General features: G+C 56.0%; 1 protein-coding gene across 1 annotated transcript; it reads left to right on the top strand.

Annotated features, from left to right (window-relative positions):
- The first annotated feature begins 196 nt into the window (after positions 1 to 196).
- GNAI3 (G protein subunit alpha i3) lies at positions 197 to 21,578 on the top strand. The gene is made up of 9 exons (XM_034069787.1): positions 197 to 515; positions 8,606 to 8,648; positions 8,723 to 8,864; positions 10,459 to 10,616; positions 16,522 to 16,650; positions 18,142 to 18,271; positions 19,161 to 19,314; positions 20,194 to 20,402; positions 20,482 to 21,578. The coding sequence occupies exons 1-8, from the start codon at positions 398 to 400 to the stop codon at positions 20,382 to 20,384; spliced, it is 1,065 nt and encodes a 354-aa protein (XP_033925678.1). The 5' UTR covers positions 197 to 397; the 3' UTR covers positions 20,385 to 20,402; positions 20,482 to 21,578.
- The last annotated feature ends 2,395 nt before the right edge of the window (positions 21,579 to 23,973 follow it).

Below are 23,973 nucleotides of genomic sequence, written 5' to 3'. Positions count from 1 at the left end.
ATCATGCCCCTCGGCACATAGCCGGAAGTGCGGCCCCCCCGCATCCCATAATGCCTCTCTCCACCGAGGCGGAAGTACCGGCAGTGCCCCGTCCATCCCCCGCCTCTCGGTCCCATCATGCCCCGCGGTACCGAGGCGGAAGTCCCCTCCTGTCCTGCCCCACGGGAGGGGGGGACTACACTTCCCGTCGTGCCCTGCGCCGCAACCGGATATCCGGCGCGCCTGAGGAGCCGCCCGGGCTGAGGCAGCCGCGCTCCGCTCTCGTTCCCGTTCCCGTTCCCGTTTCCCGTTTCCCGTTTCCCGTTTCCCGTTTCCCGTTCCCGTTCCCCGTTCCCGTTCCCGTTTCCCGGTTCCCGTTCCCGTTCCCGTTGCGCTCCGCCGGTGCCCGGCCGCCGCCATGGGCTGCACGCTGAGCGCCGAGGACAAGGCGGCCGTGGAGCGCAGCAAGATGATCGACCGGAACCTGCGGGAGGACGGCGAGAAGGCGGCCAAGGAGGTGAAGCTGCTGCTGCTCGGTGAGGAGGGGCCCGCAACGGGGGTCCCGGGGGGTCAGTGATGGAGAACGGGGGCTCCCCCCCCGCCCCGGAGCCATGGGGGGTCCCGGGGGGTCAGTGATGGAGAACGGGGGCTGCCCCCCCCGCCCCGGAGCCATGGGGGGTCCTGGGGGGTCAGTGATGGAGAGCGGGGGCTCCCACCCCCCCGGAGCCATGGGGGGTCCCGGCGTGAGGCTGCTTCCAGCCTTTGTGTCTTAGGGCAGCGCTGAGCGGCCCCCCCCCGTCCCGTTCCTGGTGTGGCCTCGTCCCTGCACACACCGGGCTCCTGATCCCATGGGATGCGCCACGCTCTGCAGTGTCCAGCGTGGCTGTGATCCCTCCCTGGGGGGGTATCAGTGCCCCTCGGGGTGCTGCACGGAGGAGGATGGGTGCTCCGGGGATGTGGGGTACAGGGATGGAGGCATCGGGGCTGCTGAGCTTCTTATTACAGGGTCGGGGGATTAAAGCCTTTGATGAGATGGAGACGGCTCCGGGGGCTCATGTTCCTCACCCCACAGGTGCCCTTTGTGTGAGTGGCTCCGGTGATCCCATTGGGTGCTCCCCACCGATGGAGCTGCCTGGGCACGGGGCTGAGCACAGGCTGGTGTCACCCTGCCCTGCCCTGGCTGGTTCTGCAGTCATGGGGTGGCCACAGCCTCAGTGGGTGCACACAGCATGGGGAGGGAGCTGTGCTTCCCTGTGCTTCCATGTGCTTCCCGGCTCAACACATCCTGGCCTTGGGAAGAGTTCTCTTTGGAAGAGACCTGAGAGCAGCTCCGGTGCCTAAAGGGGCTGCAGGAAAGCTGGAGAGGGGCTTGGGACAAGGGATGTAGGGACAGGCCGAGGGGAATGGTTTCCTTCTCCATTATATGCTCTGAGGTTTCCCACCTTGTGTGTATATGGGGAGCTTGGTGGCTGCGTGTCCGGATGATCCTGGCTTCTCCAGGTGTTTGTGAGCACCTTCTCTCCATGGAGCAATTCTTCCTTTGTGTTTTTCTACCTCAGGTTTGTTCTGTATGGGTTGTGCTTATTGTGGTGGTGGTGAAAAGGCTCCGAGGGCTTTGGGGCCATGACTTGACTGGTGGCGGAGGGGAGGGAGTACCCATAAAGGTAATGGGAGAACTGGTTTCGGAGCAGGGGAGGCTTTAGAAGGAGCAGCTGCCTTATGGGCAGCTCTTGGCTTTGGCTGGCAGCAGAACCCTTGCATGTGGTGCTGTGAGCGTGGAAGCCCTGTGAGGAGCAGCCGAGGGCTTGGGGCTCATCTGCTTGGAGACAAGGAGGAGAAGGGGAGAGGAGGTGCTGAGCTCTTCTCCCTGCTTCCCAGAGGAATGGCTCAAGAGTTGAGCTGGGAAATTCCCAGCATGTGAGGATTCCTTCCCTGAGAGCCTGGACCAGGCTTCCTGAGAGGTGGGTGATGCCCTGAGCCATCTGGATACTCCTTTGACAATGTGGTCAGCTCCGAGGCAGGCAATGGGACAAGAAGGTCCTGGAAGGTCCCTTCCAAATGAGCTCTTCTGGATTCAGTGGGAACTGGGAGCATAATGGAGCAGTACCTCCTGGTAGGTTGTTTGGGAGTTCCAGATGCAGGAATGCAGCAGGAATGTCTCGTCCCTGCACTGGGAGCCTTAGAGAATGCTCCAGAAGAGGCTCTCCCAGGTTCTCTGCTGAGGGTGCTGGGATGCTGGCATGGGTTGAATGGAGAAGCTGTGGCTGCCCCATCCCTGGCAGTGCTCAAGGCCAGGTTGGACACAGGGGCTTGGAGCAGCTGCTCCAGTGGAAGGGGTCCCTGCCCATGGCAGGGGTTGGAGCTGGGGGAGCTTTGAGGTCCCAACCCAAACCATTCCATGACTCCCTGCATGAGCAGAGCTGCTCCAGCCCTCACAGCAGCTCCATGGCCTCCTCTGGCCTCGCTCCAGCAGCTCCACGTCCCTCTGGTGCTGTTGCCATGGGGCTCCAGGAGGTTTAGGGGATGTGGTTCTTCATGGATAGGCATTGCATCCGCACATCCTTCCCTGGCTCTGCTAACGTCTCTTGCCCTGGTTTGTGCTGTGCAGGGTTATGTAGGTTAGGAGGAGGCTCGTGCTCCTACCATGGATGGATGCTCCTTCCTGTCCTGCTGCTGCAGCATTGCCAAGCTGGAGTTAGCGATGGAGCCAAAACTGGAAGGGTTTTGGGGTCTTTGCCTTCGTCTGCTCTCCCACAAGCACCAGCTTCCCTTGGGCAGGGGAGGAAGGAGGGTTTGAGCTGTGTGCTCCATGTTCCTGGAGCACCTTGGATCATTCCTGCATCCCAGGGGTGGTTCGGATGCAGGAGGTGCTCTGGTGCTGTGATAACCCCAGGATCATTGGGATAAAGGCAATCCCAGAGCTGTTGGTGTGGCAGCTCCTCCACAGGGATTTCAGGCCCTTCCCAATCCTTTCCTTTCACAATTCCTCCGTTGAGCAACTCCTCAGCTTCTGGGTTGTATAAGACAACCCTGAGCATGGAACAACCCCTGACCCAAGGCAGTGCCCGTGTGTTGGAAGCAGTGTTCCGTGTGGAAGTCCCATCTCGCTCGGGAGCTGGGAATGGTTTCACCCATTGACAGCAGCAGGGAACCCAGAGCCGGTGCTTCCAGAATGTGGGAGCCATCCCTGCTCTCAGCACCTCCCTTTGCTCCTCATGGCCTCCAGGGACGCGCTGCTCTGCAGGCACAGACACGATCCTGCTGACGTCGGGAACCGCATGGGATCATTCCAGTTGGGATGAGCAGCTGGAATGGAGGAGGTGCAGGAGCTGTGGCTGGATAGCTCACCTGGATCCTCAGCTCTGCTCCCCAGGGCCTGGCAGAAGGTTTGGCACCTTATGCCATGCTTGGGGGGGTGACGGGGGGGACAAAGCCCATTGCTGGGTGTACGGTGTTGTCCCAGGGCCAAATGCAGCCGGTTCCTGCCTGTCCCAGCGGTGTCTGTGTGTGGGTACAGCCGGTGTGGAACTGGCTGTGCCTGAAGCACCCCATTGCTGAGCCTGCAGGAGTGCTGCTGGGTTCAGGCGCTGGAGATGCTCCTGTGGATTCATGCAGAAAGAATGGAAAGCAGAAGGTTGTCCTGAAATAGCTTTGACCTGAAGAACTGAGCAAGCAGATGGAGAGCAGAGACCCCCCCTCTGTGTGCTGGGTGCACCCGCAGAGCGTGAGCACAGCTCAGGGAGGGGATCCTGCCCCTCTGCTGTGTGAAGGGGAGACCCCCCCTGCAGCCCTGATCCAGCTCTGGGGCAGCAGCACCAGAGGGACCTGGAGCTGTTGGAGTGAGGCCAGAGGAGGCCATGGAGCTGCTGCGAGGGCTGGAGCAGCTCTGCTCTGGAGCCAGGCTGAGAGAGCTGGGCTGGGGCAGCCTGGACAAGAGAAGGGGAGACCTGAGAGCAGCTCCAGTGCCTAAAGGGGCTGCAGGAAAGCTGGAGAGGGGCTTGGGACAAGGGATGTAGGGACAGGCCAAGGGGAATGGCTTGAACCTGCCCAAGAGAGGGGAGACTGAGCTGAGCTCTGAGGCAGAAGCTGTTCCCTGTGAGGGTGCTGAGGCGCTGGCACAGGGTGCCCAGAGAAGCTGTGGCTGCCCCATCCCTGGCAGTGCTCAAGGCCAGGTTGGACACAGGGGCTTGGAGCAGCTGCTCCAGTGGAAGGGGTCCCTGCCTGTGGCAGGGGTTGGAGCTGGAGGAGCTTTAAGGTCCCTTCCATCCCAAACCATTCCAAGTTTCTCTGATTCTGACAAGACTCCCATTTTTTGGGCCTTGCTTGCCTGTTTCTCTGGTGTCTTTCACCCATTCCAGTTTCCCAGCAGAGCAGATGGTGCCTTTTTTATCCCATCTCTTCGAGAGCATCCACTTGTGTCAGTCCTGCCCAAGAAGAACTGCTATTCTATGGCATTTGTGCATTGAATATGTTATCTCGTGGCATTTGGGGGATGCAAACCATATTCCATGGCATTTAGGGGCTTGGTCATGGCACATTAGGGAAGACATTGGCTGCCTCTGGGACATTCCAGCATCCCTGGAAACTGCTCCTGAGTGTAAAGAGCATAGACCTGGATCTGCCCATTGCATGAGAAGGGGGCACCAGGGGGGGCAGCCAGGGGAGATGTTCCCTTGAGCTGCAGCCTAAAGCCACATCATGCAGTGTGTGCTGTGTCCCTCTTGGGTTGTATCCCAGCTGGATGCAGTGCTCCAGGTGGGAATTCTCCCCTTTGCCTCCTTCACCGGCTCTCGCTGCCTTTGGTCTGTAGCTATTGAGCCCTTCTTGGCCTCGTGATACCCAAGAGCATTCCAGGGATGCATTAGAATAAATAAGCACTTGGCAAGGGGAGATGGGAAGAATATTTCCCTGGATGGCAGCTTGGAAATACCCATACAAGGAGTTTGGGATGGCAGGGCTGGAATGCAGCACAATGAGGTTGGAAAGCAGGAGGGAAGTGGTCATAGCTGGGGGGGGGGGGGGGGGGAAGAGCCTTTCCATATGGAATACAATCCAGTTGTGGAAACCTACCATAGGAGAAGTATTTGTGCTCGCTTGCCATGGGATAAATGTGGCCAAAAGGAGATGCCCAGTGGCTTTGTGCTGCTTTATTGCCTCCTGCTCCAACAGCTCCCTTGGTATTTAGGGGCTGACCTCTGATGCTCTTGGTTTCATCCCTTTCTGGCCTCTCAGAGGGGACATGGGTGAGGTTGGGGTGTCACAGGGGGGGCTGGGACCACATCCAGGCTCTTCAGCATCACCCCATAGCTGCCCCTCAGCTCCCAGCATCACCCTCAAGTGGCACAGCTGGGTTATTCCTGAGGGGATGTTGGAATTGCCAAGGAATTCCCCTGCATTCCAGAGTTCAGGAAGGGTCACAGCATCCTCCTGCCTCAGGAATGGTCTGGCAAAGCTGAGGTTGTGAACGCTGCTGGGGCTGTTGCTGCAGTTACAGCAGGAACATCTCTGATGGTTCAGGTTTGGTGTTGCTCACTCAGCTGCATGGATGTGCCTGGTGCTTGTGGATCTTTGAGGGTTCCTACAGCAGTGACCTGCTTCCTCTGCACACACAGTCAGATGCTGCACAGCTCTGGGGAGGGAATCCCTCTCCTGGAGCACAGGAATGCAGCTTCACTGGAACCACACACAGAAACCAGATGGTTGATGCTCTCAAGCAGTGACCGGGATGCTCCTGGCTGGAAGGCACTGACCGACCTGCCTTGTGTCCCAAAGGGGCTGATGGGAGCTGCTTAGCACCAGTGCTGTGTCAACCTGTCCTTCCCAGTCTAAGCTGTGTTTTGGGAGCTTGCTCCTTGCTCTCTTCCCTTTAATCTCCAGTTTATGGGCATGCCGGGGGCTTGGCTGCAGGAAAGCCTCTGCTTCCTGCAGGGAAATGCCTGGGACATCATTTCCCTCCTATGTATGCATCAGTCTCTGAGTGCTTGAAGAGCTGCTGAGGTTCCCTCCCCAGGAAAAGGATGTGGCTGTTGGCTGTCACCCAGGGCTCCCCAGCGCTCTCTGATGGTGCTGAGCTCTTCCCTGGGTGCTGTGGAGCTCAGGTGGCTTCTGGAGGGGAAAGGCTCTGGTTTCTGGTGCTGAAGGATGCTGTGAGGACAAGGTCTGGCTCCAGAGGTGGCCACGGAGACGCTGCGAGGGCTCTGCTCTGGAGCCAGGCTGGGCGCTGGGACCGGATCCATCCTGACCCTGTGCCATGCAGGAGTGCATCCATGCGGTGGGACAGGCTCTGGGATGGATGAGCTGCAGGATGAGGACGTTCTTAGCTGCTAATTTAGGGAAGGAGAAGTCCAGCTTCTGAAGCAATTCTCCCCTTTGCTTACGACATCCCTGCCTGGGTCACCCTGCCCCAAACGTGATCCCTGCGTGGCTCTGCTGACCCCAGCAAAGAGCAAAGCTTGGGTTTTCCTTTTACAGTCAGGAACATCCCAGCGATGCTCCCATTTCCCTGGGTTTGAGCCCAGTAGGATCCAGTTTCATGGGGTTTGGACCATTTTGAGCTGCCCATCTGGTCCCTGGGCCAGCCCAGGGGCTGATGCTTTGCCTGCAGTGTCCAGAAGCATTTCAGTGTGACTCTTCAGCTTCATTTCTAATGCACAGCATCACTTTCCTGTAGGTTGGAGCAGTATTTAACACCCTGATCTTTCTTGCTTCCATTAAAGGTCCTTGACTGAAGGTTTAAGCCACATTGTGCCTGGGAACACCCTGCACCAGAGTGAGGGAGGCTTCGTGCTAGCAGGGAACAGAAGGTGCACGATAAAAGCTGTTTACTGAGTACTTCCAATATGGATTTCTTTATGTAAACCCTTTCCAGCCACTGCAGTGAGTTGGGAAAAGGTGAACAGCAGCTGGTGTGCTCTGGACATCTGCAGATGCTTAGACAAGGTTCAAGCACAGAAGAACAGAAATGAGACCTGAAGATCCCAGGATCCCAGCCTGGTTTGGGTTGGAAGGGACCTTAAAGCTCCTCCAGCTCCAACCCCTGCCACGGGCAGGGACCCCTTCCACTGGAGCAGCTGCTCCAAGCCCCTGTGTCCAACCTGTGTCTCCTCCCCCAGCACCCCCAAGTCCCTCTCTGGGCTGCTCCATCCAATGCACATCCCTATGGAGCTTTGTGCTTAGGGCTGCCCTGACCCAGCTGCACTTGGTGCTGATGCTCAGGGCTGGAAAGGAGTAAAATGCAAAGTCCTGTGGGCCTTGGTGTGGGGAAGAGGAGAAGCAGAGTCCTGAATGAGGGAGGCCCCTGAGGAAGCCGTTTGCTGGTGGGAGGATGCAGTGCAGGTCCCTCAGCATAGGCTTGGGCAGCCCTGATGCTTGTTTTGTGATGAGCAATTGAGCTGGGCCCAGCAGCAGCAGCTGCCAGCCCAGTGGGAGCTCTGGAATGAGGCTGGAGCTGCAGGACAGATGGTTTTAAATGAGTGTTTAATGAGGAACCGTCGGGTTTGGCTCATGCAGGAGCAAAGAGAGGAGCTGGAGCAGCAAGTGAGGTCCCACAGGAGCAATGGGGTCCCACAGGAGGTGACTTCAGTCCTCCTCCATGGCCTTGGAGCAGTGTCTGCTACAGAGCCAGGGCTGTGCTGTGTGTGTTAGTAGGGAGGTTTAGAGGGTGTGGGACACTGTTTCCTTCCTCTGCCTTTGCAGGAACCTCTGAGGGGATGGGTGCTGCTCTTTCAAGCACCACTGAAGCAGGGGAGGTTGGAAAGGAGAAGGGAAGGGGTTAAATGAGCACAGTTTGCAGTGCTGGGGTAGAAGCAAGCTGGTGCTGTTGTCAGGGCACACGTGTCCCTGGTGCTGTGTTGTCAGGCAGATGCCAGGCACTGCAGGTCGGTTGCTGCTGCTGCAGCACATTGTTTTCAATGATCTAAAGGGGAAATGACTGTGAAGATGAGGGCAGAAGTGAAAGGCACAGAGGTTGTGTTCAAAGGGCTCCTGTGAATCCTGCTCTTGGGGCTGAGCACGGCTGCTTTGGGAAGCTGCAGCTTTCAGATGGCAGCCCCTGGATGCAGGGAATGGGGAGGGTGGGAGTGGGAAAGCACAGGGAGGGTTTGGGCTCCTCCGGGGCTGGAAGTGCTGAGGCTGTGGAGTGTGAATGTGCTCACAGCCAAGCACAGGCCTTGAGCACTGCCAGGGATGGGGCAGCCACAGCTGCTCTGGGCACCCTGTGCCAGCGCCTCAGCACCCTCCCAGGGAACAGCTTCTGCCTCAGATCCAACCTGAACTCCCCTGTTTCAGTCTGAACCCATCACCCCTTGTCCTGTCACTGCAGTCCCTGATGAATAGTCCCTCTCCAGCATCTTTATAGCCCCCTTCAGACACTGGAAGCTGCTCTGAGGTCTCCATGCAGCTTCTCTTCTCCAGGCTGAACAGCCCCAATGCTCTCAGCCTGGCTCCATACAGGAGCTGCTCCAGCCCCTGAGCATCCTCATGGCCTCCTCTGGACTTGCTCCAACAACCCCATGTCCTTTTGATGCTGAGGACACCAGAGCTGTACCCATTGCTGCAAGGGGGATCTCACTGCCTTTCCTTTCCATCTCACATGGTTGCTAACAGGAATTCTTTTGCTGCTTTGCAGGTGCTGGAGAATCTGGGAAAAGCACCATTGTGAAGCAGATGAAGTAAGTGAGAGCGGCTGAGAGATCCATGGAGCCTGTTTGCCTTGGCTTGGCAATGACAGCTTGCTCTCTTCCAGGATTATTCATGAGGATGGCTACTCGGAGGACGAGTGCAAGCAGTATAAAGTGGTCGTCTACAGCAATACCATCCAGTCCATCATTGCCATCATCAGAGCCATGGGCAGGCTAAAGATAGACTTTGGGGAGGTTGCCAGAGCTGTAAGTACTGCACTTGTTTCTCTCAGTGGGAGCCTGTGCTGGGAGTTGTGTTCATGTAGCCTGGATATCGGAGGGAATGTCTGTTACAAGCTACAACAGCAAAAGCCCTTTTATCATCTGTTGAGTGTTATCAGTGCCAAGTGTTGAGTGTTTCACTAAGGGCATGGTTAAGAACCTTTGCATGCTCCCCCACAAACACCCAACCCACAAACCTGAGTCTAATCTAGGATTTTGAATCCAGTTCTCACCTTTGAAGGGTTTCACATCAGCCTGCAGCAGTGTCACAGCATCCTGCTGCTTCAACTTGACGTTTCGCCAGAGCAATCGTAATGGCTTTCACTGCTCTTGCTCCTCCTCTTGGGTTTGGGGTGTTTTCCCCACCTTCCCAGTTGTGCCAATTCCCTGGCTTGTTCCCACTGTCACCTCCAACACTTCCCATGGCACAAACTGAAGGCAAGAGGCCTTCAACACCCCTGGGGATGGGGACAGCAGAGGCTGAATGGGAAGTCAGGGCCCCTGGCAATGTGGAGGTGGCAGGAGTTGCGTGTATGGGTGCACACAGTGGTGCTCAGCCTCAGACTCTTCCTGTCTGCCTCTAATTCCTCCTGCTTACAGTTAATGTATGGAGAAGTAACCTGCTCTGCTTCTAGTGATGTAACCACAGCTGTTCTGAGCTTATGATGTGCCCTTCAGCCAGGATGCTTCATGTCTTGCCCATTAACCTGGGCTGTTGTGTGGCTGCTGCTCTAGATCACACAATGGTTTGGGTTGGAAGCTTCTCCAGCTCCAACTGGACACAACAGGGACCCCTTCCACTGGAGCAGCTGCTCCAAGCCCCTGTGTCCAACCTGGCCTTAAGCACTGCAGGGATGGGGCAGTCTCCCAGAAGGATGCTGCCAGGTCTGTTCCTGCTTGGAGCAAGCAGCAATGGGATGGAGGTCGGCCTGGCTTTCACTTCCAGACTCTGCTTGGTAACCTGTAGAAGAGGGAAGTGTGGCTCCAAGGCTTCTGAGAAGGATGTTTCATGTTCCAGAGCAACCACCTGGGTCCTGATCAGTCCATCCCATCTCCTGGTGAAAAGCTTTCTTAAACAACCCCTCTCCCTTACAGCTATTGCAGCAAACAAGTCCCCAAAGCCTTAAACCCACAAACACCCAATGCTTGCTTTTGCTGTACTGCAGAGCACTGTAATAGTGTTTAAACTGAAAAACCTCTGTGGCTCATTTCATTAGTCTCAGTAGCCCATTGGCATCCTTCCCTCCTCTTAAACATTCCCAAAAGCTCCTGTTTCCAGTGGGAATGCTGCCTGGTGCTTCAGAGCAGCGAGCCCTGCAGCCACAGAGCTGTTTGTGCCACCCATGATCAACAAGTCTCACCCCATGGGCTGGACCTTCTTGCCCCATATTTGCCTTTCTGACTGCAGTACCTTGATGCTTTGGGGGCAGAAGAGTGGATGGACAGCATGAGGGGGGACTGTGATCCCTCAGAGCAGTGCCTGCAGGCCTTGGGATCACCCTGATATTGAACCCTGCTATGTCTGTGGACCTGTCTGTGGGTTTGCCTCCTAATGGCTTTTGCTCTGCCCTGTCTGCAGGACGATGCACGTCAGTTGTTCGTGTTAGCTGGCAGTGCAGAGGAGGGAGTGATGACCACCGAGCTGGCTGGGGTCATTAAACGCTTGTGGAGAGATGCTGGAGTCCAGGCCTGCTTCAGCAGATCCAGGGAGTATCAGCTCAACGACTCTGCGTCATAGTAAGAAACCATTCCCAGCTCCTGGGCTCTTCCCAGGGAGCCAGATGGTGTTGGGAGGATCAGGGAGGCTGGAAGCAGGATGGGATTTGGGTGGTGAAGGGTCCTTTGTGAGCTTGGAGGGGGACAGGAGCTCTCACTTGGTTTACACGGGGCTGAGCTTACAAGGGGACTTGGTGCTGGAGCTCATCAAAGTCAGTTTTACTCTCTGTGTGTAGTATTAAGAAGAGGTCACTGGTCAAGTGACAGGACAAGAGGAACCGGCCTCAAGCTGCACCAGGGCAGGTTTAGATGGAGCTGAGGAACAATTCCTGCCCCACAGGGTGCTCAGGCATTGGAACAGGAGTCACCATCCCTGCAAGTATCCCCATGCCCTCAGTGCCATGGGTTAGGGGTGGCCTTGGCAGTGCTGGGAATGGTTGGGCTGGATGAGCTGAAAGGGCCTTTCCAGCCTGGCTGATTCTGTGGTAAAGGGAGGGAAAACCCACAGTAAAGCCATTCCCCTTGGCCTGTCCCTACATCCCTTGTCCCAAGCCCCTCTCCAGCTTTCCTGCAGCCCCTTTAGGCACTGGAGCTGCTCTCAGGTCTCCCCTTCAGGAGCCTTCTCTTGTCCAGGCTGCCCCAGCCCTGGCATCCTTCCCCTGAGCAGCTCTCACTCTCCATCCCTGTGCCTCACTGAGCCCAGCTCCAGACCTGCTGCTTGTGCCCATTCTGAACTGCAGGTGATTGCTTTCCCAGCTGGCACAGTTCTGCCTGGAGCAATGGGCTGCTGCTGGCTGCTCAGTGAGGCTCTGTGAGCGCCTCAGCCCTTCCCAGAGCCTTGCTGGGGGGGGAAGGATTGATTTGAATGAGCAAAACACTTTGTGCTTATAAGTAGAAAGAAGGCACGAGCTTGGTCTCTGCAGAACCAACCTGTGAGGCTCTGAAGGGTGGCTTGGACTGAGTTTTACCTCCTGGTGTCCGGCTGGAAACTTGTCTTTATTGAGCCAGGCTTTAGGCCTTTGAAAAATGAGCTCTTTAGGAAGGAGCTTTGGATGTGTCAGAGCTCAGGTGCCTGCAGGCTCCTGCACAGAGCACATCTGAGCTGGGGAAGGAGGCAGGATTCATCTGTATTTGTACTGCCTTGGCAAGCTTGGGTTTGGATCAAGGTGAGGAGCTGACAAGAGGCTTTCTTGGCATCGGGTGTGCTGTTCCAGAGTGCCAGGAGGAAACCTCAGCTTCAAAGGGAGGAGGAAGGAGAGATGAGGGGGATGAATGTTAACAAAAAGGTACAGAGAAGGGCTCCTAGAGTGGAGATCTAGGGCAGAAAGCATCAGTGCTTGAGAGAGCTGAAGGAGGAAGCTGAAGATGGGGAAGCCTGGTTTTGTGAATGAGGAGAATGGAGGCAGAGGGGAGAAAATACAGCAGTGTTCCAATACCTCAGAGAGCTCCAGTGCCTAAAGGGGCTGCAGGAAAGCTGGAGAGGGGCTTGGGACAAGGGCCTGGAGGGACAGGCCAAGGGGAATGGCTTGAACCTGCCCCAGGGGAGACTGAACTGAGCTCTTAGGCAGAAGCTGTTCCCTGGGAGGGTGCTGAGGCGCTGGCACAGGGTGCCCAGAGAAGCTGTGGCTGCCCCATCCCTGGCAGTGCTCAAGGCCAGGTTGGACACAGGGGCTTGGAGCAGCTGCTCCAGTGGAAGGGGTCCCTGCCACGGGCAGGGGCTGGAGCTGGAGGAGCTTTGAGGTCCCTTCTACCCAAACCAGGCTGGTTCTATTACAGGATAGGAAGGGGTCAGAAGCAGAGCAGATTTGGAGCTGAGGACATGAGCCTGCTTTCACGATGGCTCATTTGACCTGACTCCTTCCTGGCTGGATTTCAATGGGTCCTTCGCATTCCTGAGCACCTCACAGAACCCCAAGGGTTGGAAGGGACCTCGACAGATCATCCAGTCCAACCCCCTGCAAGAGCAGGGTAACCTCGAGTACATCCCACAGGAACTTGGCCTTGAGTATCTCCAACGTAGGAGACTCCACAACCCCCCTGGACAACCTGTCTCCCCCCAACTCATGTCCCATTATCTCCTGGTGTGTGCAGCACAGCTCCGGTGAGGGATTGCTGTGCTGTGCTGGTGTCAGCTCTGCCCAAGGATGACGTGTTTCTGCTAGCAGAGCATTTGGTTTCCCAGCCCCAAACCACAGGAAGCTGCTCTGCAGCAGGGTTAGTGTGAGCCTCTGTATCCCAGCAACTCTGTGGTTGGGAAACACCAGGAGCTGGTTCCTTCAGTGCAGGGCATGATCGTGCAGCTACAGACCTGCCTGCTTCCCTCTCCTTTCCATATGGGGTTAACAGCCTCAACATGTGCCCACTGGTTTCCACTGGTTTTCCAGCTGTGCTGTGGGTTCTGGTTGCCTGGGGGCTGCTCCTCCCTGCACATCAGGCCCCAGAGCCTCATTGAGACACCCAAAGTGGGGCAAAAAGAGGAACATGTGGGTGAAAGCTTGTGAAGGTCAGGAAATGAGGTGGTGGCAGGAGGAGGCAGGGCCTGCCCAGCAGCATCCCATTGTTCCCAAAGCTTCTTCCTGCTCTGTCCTGCCTTGCTGAGCACTTCCCATTGTGCAGGCTGGGATCCTGCCCATCAGAGAGCTGCCCTGGCAGGCTGGAGAGGAGGCAACCAGTGTACTGGGGTGTCCTAATCCCTGTGTCATGGCTGGGGGAGCTCCCAAAGGTGACATGAATCCAGGGGATCTGTCTGGAAACACAGGGATTTGTGTGTTTTCTCCTTATTTTCTGTCTTGAGGAGCAGTTGAGTAACTCTTGGTCTGACCTGTGGATGTTCAAGCACTGGAATGGACACTCAGCATCTGTATTTTCACTTGTCTTATTGCAGCTTCCCGTTATTCTTTACTATGATGGGAGCAAATGGTTCCATAGATCCCTGCTCCCATCTGGACTCAGTGCCATGGGGAAGCTTCGTTCCTGTGTGCATGATGCTTGGGGCAACAAAGAGCAAACCCTGCTTGATGCTGCAGCAAAGGGGATACTGAAGTGCTGCTTCCTCATCTCTTCTGTTACCTCTGTCTGATCCTTGGGAATATTGGCAAGCAGACAGGCATGGAGTCATGGAATGGTTTGTGTTGGAAGGGACCTTAAAGCTCCTCCAGCTCCAACCCCTGCCACAGGCAGGGACCCCTTCCACTGGAGCAGCTGCTCCAAGCCCCTGTGTCCAACCTGGCCTTGAGCACTGCCAGGGATGGGGCAGCCACAGCTTCTCTGGGCACCCTGTGCCAGCGCCTCAGCACCCTCCCAGGGAACAGCTTCTGCCTCAGAGCTCAGCTCAGTCTCCCCTCTCTTGGGCAGGTTCAAGCCATTCCCCTTGGCCTGTCCCTACATCCCTTGTCCCAAGCCCCTCTCCAGCTTTCCTGCAGCCCCTTTAAGGCCCTGGGAGCTGCTCTAATGCTTTCAGTGATTTTCCTTGCTGCTTTTCCCATTCCATGCAGACCCCACTCTGCACACACTGGAGGTGATTAATGCTCTGCAGTCACAGGCCATTAACATCAGTTCTGATCCCCATTCTCCCTTGGGCCATATCCTGTCTTGGTCCCAAGCAGCAGCTTTGCCCTGCATTCCCTGACATGCTGCTGGAGACAACCTAGATTCTTTGATGTGGGTTTCTTTTCCCTTTGCTGTCAAGCTCCAGCTGCAGAGTAAGGTCCTCATGGTGCTTCCTTGTGATTCCCAACGTGCAGCCCCACCTTGGGATCACAGCTCCAGGCTTTGCCATGTGCTCTTTCACCCGGGGCTATGCCACAGGCAGTGCCTCTGTCCTCACTGTACCAGACAAGCATTTACATTGCTAAAAGGGACCCACAACATTCCCTTTCCGTGGACATTTTCACTGTTTCCTTGTTTTCTGCTTTGCTTCAGCTGCCAAAACCCAGTTGGATGAAGGGGGAGAGGAGGCAAGAGAAAGGAATTCCTTAAATCCTGTTCAGATATTAAATATTCCTAATATTAAAATGGCTATTCCTAATATTCCTAATACTAAACTATACTTGAACATTTCTAGGCCAGGTTGGATGGGGCTTGGAGCAGCTGCTCTAGTGCAGGGTGTCCCTGCCCATGGCAGGGGCTTGGAACTGGTTGAGCTTTAAGATCCCTTCCAACTCAACCCATTCCATGATTCTATGCTTCCATGCAATAGGGGGTTCACCAGCTCTTCCCTGTTTTCCTCTCGCTGCAGGAAGCCTTTGCCTAAGGATGGTGAATTCCTCTGCAGGCCAAATGCTGTTTGTGTTTCCCAGGCAGCACAAGTGCTGGTGATGATGCTCCTTGAAAGCATCCTGGGTACCAGAGCTGGTTCTCTCTGCTGCAGGCCCCTGTTAGCTGCTGCCACCAGTGGGATGGGGACAATCCCCTTCCCCCAGCTCTGCTTCATGCTTCATAATAAGTGCTTTGTCTGAAGCCTTCAGAGCCAGTTTTGGCCTTGATTCCTTCCAGTGCTGCAAGCAGACATGAGGGCATTGTTAGGGGAATCCCATGCCAAGGTTGGTGTGTGTGGGGAGGAGGGGAGAGCTCTTATCTGTACCAGCTGAAGGCCGTGCACTTGAGAGCATCCTGCTCCTGCAGCCTGTGTCTCTTAGAGCTGATATGGGCTGATGCTGCAGCTGGCAGGTGTGGTGGCTTGGGAGTGATGGATCCGTGTGGAACCAGTGCCAGGCTGGCACAGAACCATGGAATCACAGAATGGTTTGTGTTGGAAGGGACCTCAAAGCTCCTCCAGCTCCAACCCCTGCCATGGGCAGGGACCCCTTCCACTGGAGCAGCTGCTCAAGCCCCTGTGTCCAACCTGGCCTTGAGCACTGCCAGGGATGGGGCAGCCACAGCTTCTCTGGGCACCCTGTGCCAGCGCCTCAGCACCCTCCCAGGGAACAGCTTCTGCCTCAGAGCTCAGCTCAGTCTCCCCTCTCTTGGGCAGGTTCAAGCCATTCCCCTTGGCCTGTCCCTACATCCCTTGTCCCAAGCCCCTCTCCAGGTTTCCTGCAGCCCCTTTAGGCACTGGAGCTGCTCTCAGCTCTCCCCTTCTCTTGTCCAGGCTGCCCCAGCCCAGCTCTCTCAGCCTGGCTCCAGAGCAGAGCTGCTTCAGCCCTCGCAGCAGCTCCATGGCCTCCTCTGGCCTCACTCCAGCAGCTCCAGGTCCCTCTTGTGCTGCTGCCCCAGAGCTGGATCAGGGCTGCAGGGGGGTCTCACAGAGCACAGCAGAGGGGCAGGATCCCCTCCCTGCCCTGCTGCTCTCTCTGGGGGTGCACCCAGCACACGGGGGGGTCTGGGCTGGGTCATGGGGAGCTTCTCCTCCCCCAGCACCCCAAGTCCTTCCCCTCAGGGCTGCATTTGCTGCAGCTGGAGTCAGTTGGGGTCACAATGCGTCATTGATTTGATGCTGTGGAGCTGTGGCTTCTTCCAGCAGCCCTCAGGCTGCTCCCTGCTGCTGCAGGAGGTGAATGAATCCTCCTGTCCTAGGAGTTATTCCTGATGCTTCATTCTTTCTTCCTGCTTCCTTTGGCGTCTCCTTGCCCTTTAAAAGTCAGCCCTTGGATTTATTGCCTTGAGCTTTGAGGCCAAAGGCCTTGCCTATGAATTGCCCCAAGAGATACCAGTCTTGGCATGGCCTCTGCAGCAGCAGCTCTGTGCTGGCTGCTTATCAGCTTCACTCCCAGCTGCAAGGACGTGTGGGGAAGGGTTAAACCCCAAAGCACCACAACACCAGCCCTTGGGATAGAGCCAGGCTGGAAGGGGGGGGTTAGCTCATGGCATGGTCTGCACCAGGGGGAGGTGATGGATGCTTCTGTGCTGCCGTTCTCCTGCAGTTCATAAAAGATTCATGGTGAGCAGTGCACTAAAATAGCCCCTCCTGTGTTGTCTCCTGGTTTAGTTACCTCAATGACTTGGATCGGATATCCCAGCCGACCTACATTCCCACCCAGCAGGATGTTCTGCGCACCCGGGTCAAAACCACCGGCATCGTGGAGACCCACTTCACCTTCAAGGACCTCTACTTCAAGTAAGTGAAGGGCAGAGCCTGTCCCCCCCCCTGCCATGGGCTTCAGCACGTGCTGCCAGTGGCAGGTCCCACACTGGGCCCTAAGAGTCCTCCTGCCTCTGGTTTGCTCCCTCCCCAGCAGCATCGTTCACTGGAGGCACTGGTTTGACTCTTCTTTGCCTTCTTCTGTTCTTTTCAGCTGCTTTTGTGTTGGAAGCACAGCACAGGTACTCCAGGCTTGGGTAGAGGAGCCAACAAACACACTCAAAGGACACTGAGTGGGTTTTGAGGGCGAATTTAACCCCTTGCTTTGAAGCAGGAGCTCTCCCTGCAGTCCTGGTCGTGCCTCTATGGTGGTTGTGCTGCCTGGCATGCAGCAAGCATGCTGGGGACAGGCCACCACCGAGGATGGCACTTCCTTGTCCTCTCCACCTTCTAAATGCAGCTCTGCTGGGCTCAGATGTTGAGCCTGGATGTGGCAGTGTCCCTTTATGTATCACTAATGGAGCTCCTGCTGTAGTGGCTCTAGTTTGCCCTTTAGCTCTGCTCCTTGCTCTTTGCCCATTAGACACTCCTTGCTTTAGACCCCAAGTGTGCTCCTAGCACCCAGCCCAGAGTCCTGTGTGTCACTTGTGTCCTCTAATGGGATGTAAGGAAACTTTGGGCGAGTTTCCTTTATCTGTGGCAATGTTTTCAAGTCTCTGTTGCTCAGAGCCTTTAAATAAGTGTCTGTTTGCTGGTTTTTAGCTTGTGTTTGAAGACAGTTTGAAAGAGCAACAGCAGAAATGCAAAAAGTTGCTTTTAACACCTGATCTGCTGCATGGATTTGATGGGAGAACAGAGACAAACAGCACAAGAGGGACTTGGAGCTGCTGGAGCAGGTCCAAAGGAGACTATGGAGCAGCTCTGCTCTGGAGCCAGGCTGGGAGAGCTGGGCTGGGGCAGCCTGGGCAGGAGAAGGCTCCTGAAGGGGAGACCTGAGAGCAGCTCAGAGCATTTTGCTGAGCAGGACCCGATTCAAAGGACATCATTTTAGGAGAGGCAGGAGCCCTGGAGCAGCTCTGCAGCTCCCAAGGATGATGTGGAACATGAAACTGCTTCTAAACCCCATGAGTTCCCTGCTCCCGATTGGAGTGTTCAGGTGGTTCCAGCTAATCCTTCCTGAGCTCCAGTGTCAGTGCCCTGCCAGAGCTGAGCCTGATGTCTGGAGTCCACTCCAGCACATAGATTGTTGCTAAGGAAATAGGAGGCAGAGACCAAATGGAGCGTGCCCTGGTGAATCAGCAGGCTCGTGGGCAGCCACGGAGGTAACAGCCAGTTCTTCCTGCTGGAGTGGCTCTGGAGAACAGGAATCCTGCTTTGGAAACCCTCTCTCCTGAGGAAGGGGGGGGCTTGGAGCTCTCAGCCTCGCTAATGGAAGGCTGCGTCCTCAGCTGAGCCCCCTCCATCCCTTCCAACACAGTGGGGGGGAGGTCTCTGTGTCCTCTGAGCTGGTTCTTCTGCCTCCCCCAGGATGTTTGATGTTGGTGGGCAGCGCTCGGAGCGGAAGAAGTGGATCCACTGCTTCGAAGGGGTGACAGCCATCATCTTCTGCGTGGCCCTCAGCGACTACGACCTCGTCTTGGCCGAGGATGAGGAGATGGTATGTTGAGGAGTTCCCAGTAGCTGGCTGCTGGAAGGGGAGGTGGAAGCAGGCACAGGCCTGTCCTCCATGGGGGTGGGTGCATTTCTGGGTCACTGCTCTTGTTACTGCTGTGCTGTTCATCCGAAGAGGAGGAACCTCGCAGCAGCCTGCAGTGGCTTGCCCTGGGAAGCATAAAGGAGATGCTCCTCATTGCAGGGAGGTGCCTTGAGTTGTTGCCCTTGGGGTGTGCGTGCATCTCTATGCAAACAAATCTGTCCTGGGGGAGTGAGGGAGTGACCTGACCCTGCTCAGGGTTGTGCCCTGTTCTGGTGGCAGGGAGGATGTCAAGGGGAGGCCATGGGGATGCTGCAAGGGCTGGAGCAGCTCTGCTCTGGAGCCAGGCTGAGAGAGCTGGGCTGGGGCAGCCTGGACAAGAGAAGGCTCCTGAAGGGGAGACCCCAGAGCAGCTCCAGTGCCTAAAGGGGCTGCAGGAAAGCTGGAGAGGGGCTTGGGACAAGGGATGTAGGGACAGGCCAAGGGGAATGGCTTGAACCTGCCCAAGAGAGGGGAGACTGAGCTGAGCTCTTAGGCAGAAGCTGTTCCCTGGGAGGGTGCTGAGGCGCTGGCACAGGGTGCCCAGAGAAGCTGTGGCTGCCCCATCCCTGGCAGTGCTCAAGGCCAGGTTGGACACAGGGGCTTGGAGCAGCTGCTCCAGTGGAAGGGGTCCCTGCTTGTGGCAGGGGTTGGAGCTGGAGGAGCTTTGAGGTCCCTTCCAACCCAAACCATTCTGGGGTTCTGTGACTCTTCCTCCTTAGCCTGGCCTCTGCACTAGATCTTGTCTGTCCCCACCCCATCCTCCCCTATCACCTCTGGAATGACATCTCCTCCTTCTCCCTTTATTTTCCAGAACCGGATGCATGAGAGTATGAAGCTGTTTGATAGCATTTGCAACAACAAGTGGTTTACAGACACCTCCATCATCCTCTTCCTGAACAAGAAGGACCTGTTTGAGGAAAAGATTAAGAAGAGCCCACTAACAATCTGCTATCCAGAGTACACAGGTGAGACAGGGCTCAGCAAGCAGCCACACATTTATGTCACCAGCCCCAGGAATGAGTCAGTTGAAGCCAACACAACCCAGGATAACTCAAAAGCAAATCTTCTTCCCTGTTCCTTTAACTGTGTCTCTTGGGCAGAGTCTTTGGGCTCTTTGTTCGCTGATAGCTCATTTTTCCTGGGAGAGCTGTGGTCATTCATGGCTGTGGTTCAGAGCAGCCTTTGTTGTGCTGTTCCACAGGCTGGAGTACAAACAGCAATGTGCTGCTCTCCATCACATCAAGGGCACTCTGTGCTTTCTGCCTGCGAGAGAGCTTGGAGCAGCTCTGCTCTGGAGCCAGGAGCAGCCTGGACAAGAGAAGGCTCCTGAAGGGGAGACCTGAGAGCAGCTCCAGTGCCTAAAGGGGCTGCAGGAAAGCTGGAGAGGGGCTTGGGACAAGGGCCTGTAGGGATGGGATGAGGAGAAGCAGCTTCCAACTGGAAGAAGGAAGAGTTGGATGAGATACTGGGAAGAAGCTTTTCATTGTGAGGGTGCTGAGGCGCTGGCACAGGGTGCCCAGAGAAGCTGTGGCTGCCCCATCCCTGGCAGTGCTCAAGGCCAGGTTGGACACAGGGATTCTGCCTTCCCCTTGCAGTCTGGGATGAAAGGCACGAAGCACAGCAGCCGGTTCCAGTGATCCCAGCAGGAGGCTGGAGCAGGGAGTGACTTGTCCAAGGTCACTGAGCAGGAGCTGGGAATAGCCTCCAGATTTACCAGAAGGGGTTAATGGTGGATTTGGATTTGTAGCTGGATAAGGCAGATGGCTGCAAGCGGCTTAATGTGTGCTTAAAAGATCTCTCTGCTGTCAAGTGCTGGCCAAAGACAGGGATCTTCTCTTTTTCAGGCTCCAACACGTACGAGGAAGCAGCTGCCTACATCCAGTGTCAGTTTGAAGACCTGAACAGAAGAAAAGACACCAAGGAGATCTACACCCACTTCACCTGTGCCACCGACACCAAGAACGTGCAGTTTGTCTTCGATGCTGTCACAGATGTTATCATTAAGAACAACCTGAAGGAGTGTGGGCTCTACTGAGCAGCAAAGGGGCAGAAGGTAACGCTGGGCTCGTACCTTGGGGCTTGAGGCTTTGCCTTGCACCTCCCTAAACGTTCCCTCTTTCCTTCCATCCCAGTTTATTCCACGCGCTGACTTGAGAGCCAGCCTCTCGGCTGCCTCGCTGGGGACAGCAGCAGCATGAAGGGGACCAGGGCAACGCAAACCAGCATGAGGAACGTTGCATTCTTTAGCACAATCTTCTCTAGTAGGGACCTTTTTCCTTGAGGATGGAGTGGAGCAACCATTCGTGTGACGGCCTCATCCCGACGTCGCTCCGATGGTGTTGTCTCGGATGTGTACAGCTTGTTGGGAAGTCGAGGTGCTGGATTCCAGGCCTTCAATATGTAGCTTTCTCTCTTTCCTTTGGTTAACAAGCCGCCACTAGTCTGGTTTTAAGGTTAGTGTCTTTTCCTCCATCAGGATAACAATGCCTTGACGGGTTTTTCAGTTCTTTCTTTGCAAACAAATCTTGTTTTCAGAATAAAAACCTAAAAAAACCCTACAAAAACTACTCACTTAACTATGCACACGTGAGCAGCTCATGCAGGAAGCAGTCCTCTTAGCAGGGACTCTTTGTTTTTAACACTTGGTATGGTCAGGATTTAATATATCTGCAGCTCCTTAAAGGATCCTAAGAGCTCTTACGGCTTCTTCCCATGTGTAACGTGTTCCCATCCTGCTGCCACTCTTCCCAAAGGATTCCCAAAGGAGCTCCTGCAGCAGGAGGAGGCTTTAGGGGTGAACGTGCTTTGTGCTGATCCCCACATCACGACTCATTCTATGGGATCAGCCTCATCTGAACATGTTGCCCCCCTTGGAGAGGAACCAGAGCTCCAAAGGGGCTGGGGACCACGTGCTGCTACAGAGCATCTCCTCACCCCTTAGCTCCTGCTGTGGGTGTGGGTGGAAGCGGTGGGCAATTCTGTTGTGCGTTTTCCCTATGGCCTTTTCTGTCTGGAGCCTCCCAATCCCTATGGACAAGCATGCCTTTACTTTGTATATGTGGTGCCAAACTCCCCTTTGCCATCGTTCTTCCTGTAGTTAACAGTCAGAAGCCCTCAGTATGTTCCTTTGCTGAACCATTGCATCGCCTTCTCTCTCCCGGTTTGTCTCGTGTACAGTTCCCATCTGTTCTAGTTGTTGGCAGTATTAAAATGGTGAGTAACGGTTTAACCTGGCCTCCAGTTTATTCTTCGTTTCTCTTCCCCACTTTTGGGCTTTGCTGGGTAAAGAAGGGAAATGCTCCTGTGGGAAAGGGGGTAATGGATGGGATGGGAGAGTTCATCATGCTCTGTCTCTAGGAGCAGAGCCAGAGGAGGCCATGGAGCTGCTGCGAGGGCTGGAGCAGCTCTGCTCTGGAGCCAGGCTGAGAGAGCTGGGCTGGGGCAGCCTGGACAAGAGAAGGGGAGAGCTGAGAGCAGCTCCAGTGCCTAAAGGGGCTGCAGGAAAGCTGGAGAGGGGCTTGGGACAAGGGATGTAGGGACAGGCCAAGGGGAATGGCTTGAACCTGCCCAAGAGAGGGGAGACTGAGCTGAGCTCTTAGGCAGAAGCTGTTCCCTGGGAGGGTGCTGAGGCGCTGGCACAGGGTGCCCAGAGCAGCTGTGGCTGCCCCATCCCTGGCAGTGCTCAAGGCCAGGTTGGACACAGGGGGTTGGAGCAGCTGCTCCAGTGGAAGGGGTCCCTGCCCATGGCAGGGGTTGGGGCTGGAGGAGCTTTGAGGTCCCTTCAACCCAACGCAGCCTCTGGATCTGCTGCTCCGGAGGGCTCAGGCTGTGGTGCAGAGCTGGAAGCTGGAGCCATCCCCTTGTTCCTTAGGATTATTGCAGATGCTCCATTGTTCACTCACTGCTCCAGCCCCTATTCCATGACCCAGAAGCACTGGATCAAGCACTCCAGGGGTGCCAGCAGAGTCCATTTGTGCACCCATGAGCTCTGCCTGCTCACAGCTCCCAGCCAGGGTGGAGGCTCCAGCTTCCCCCTGCTAGAACTGATGGGAATCTCCCCAGGAAGTGCCCTGCAGCATCCCGGTATTCCCTGACCGCTGCTGGAGCTGCAGCAGGGCCCAGGTAGGGACGTGCTTTGGTGGGGAAGGGTTTGGGCTTGGGTCTGTGTGCCCGAGAGGAAGCAGCATCTCCAGCCTGTGCTGCGGGTGCTGGTGAGTGTGAAACACTCCTTACCCGGCGCTCCTGGGCACGGGAATGGGGTTTTGGGAGCAGCCATGGGACAGACGGACGTGACCGTGATGCCTGTGTCCTTTATTGGATGCCCTGCGGTTACATGAAGCTGTACAGGGGATGTGGCAGCGCGAGAGGGGATGGATGTAGGGACCAGCTTGTATTTACAACCGGGTAAGAGCGGATGGAGCTCTATGGAGCACAGAGGGGCTGCAGGCACCGCTTCCTCTTCCTCCAGCCTGGAGCATCCGCACCTCCTCGGAGCCCAATGCTCCTGCTCCTGCCTTTGCTTGCCAACCATTGACTGAACCTAGGGCACAAAACCAACCCCAAACCCCATCATTGCTCCTCCCAAAGGACTGGGGTTGGTTCCCCCCATCGCCCTCCCCCAGAACTCCTGCTTTGAGGAATCCAGCTTTGGTAGAAGGGAAGAAACCAGCAGGGAAGGGTCTGGTCCTGCTCCCACAGTGATGCTGCTGGCTCAGGAGGACGATGGCTTGATAGGGAGTCATGGAATGGTTTGGGTTGGAAGGGACCTTAAAGCTCATCCAGTTCCAACCCCTGCCACAGGCAGGGACCCCTTCCATAGAGCAGCTGCTCCAAGCCCCTGTGTCCAACCTGGCCTCTTGAAACCAAGGAAAAAGAGGAAACGGCCACAAAAGGGAGCAGGAATTTCAGCTTTAGCCCCATCCTATCCTGGGCTGAAGGGAGCTGATGTGGTCGGGCAGGACATAGAAAAAGTGGGCTCCAAGGACCTTGTGTGTGTGTGTCTCGGTTACATCCTTTTGGCTCTGCGCAGCAGAACGGTGATGGGGATGAAGTCCTGTCCTCTTCTAGCAGGAAGGAAGGAAGAAGAGGAGGTTAAACCCCTTCCAAGTCCATGGGGAAGCTGGAGGAAAGGGGGAAGTAGAGAACCAGCATCTCATTGCACCATGGTGGGTTAAGCACTCCTGCCCCTGTGTAGTGGCAGAACCCCCCAGTGTTTGCACCGATTGATGCTCGGGGATGAGGGAAGAACCAGAGGGTTGAATCTGGTGGCTGGAATCTGCTTTGGGGATGGGGATGAGGGAGAGATGAAGGAGAGAGGAGGAATCTGCTTGGGAGATGGGGAAGAGGCAAGTGGGTGAGCACAGGGGTGAGAAGGGAGGGTGAGGAACCCAAACATCACCCAGGGACACCTTAAACTGCAAGTACCATCCAACCATGGAGCTGCTGTGAGGGCTGGAGCAGCTCTGCTCTGGAGCCAGGCTGAGAGAGCTGGGCTGGGGCAGCCTGGACTAGAGAAGGGGAGACCTGAGAGCAGCTCCAGTGCCTAAAGGGGCTGCAGGAAAGCTGGGGAGGGGCTTGGGACAAGGGATGTAGGGACAGGCCAAGGGGAATGGCTTGAACCTGCC

The sequence above is a fragment of the Melopsittacus undulatus genome, chromosome 16, assembly GCF_012275295.1.
Source record: "Melopsittacus undulatus isolate bMelUnd1 chromosome 16, bMelUnd1.mat.Z, whole genome shotgun sequence".
In the NCBI taxonomy this organism is placed as follows: domain Eukaryota; kingdom Metazoa; phylum Chordata; class Aves; order Psittaciformes; family Psittaculidae; genus Melopsittacus; species Melopsittacus undulatus.
Note: the sequence above shows the minus strand (reverse complement) of the source record. Positions and strands in the feature narration are given on the sequence as shown.

Excerpts from the sequence above, each read along its gene's own strand:
- GNAI3 (XM_034069787.1), top strand. The coding sequence starts at position 398 with ATGGGCTGCACGCTGAGCGCCGAGGACAAGGCGGCCGTGGAGCGCAGC. Across the intron at positions 10,617-16,521 it reads CTCAACGACTCTGCGTCATA|TTACCTCAATGACTTGGATC; the intron begins GTAAGAAACCAT and ends CTCCTGGTTTAG. Across the intron at positions 16,651-18,141 it reads TTCAAGGACCTCTACTTCAA|GATGTTTGATGTTGGTGGGC; the intron begins GTAAGTGAAGGG and ends TGCCTCCCCCAG.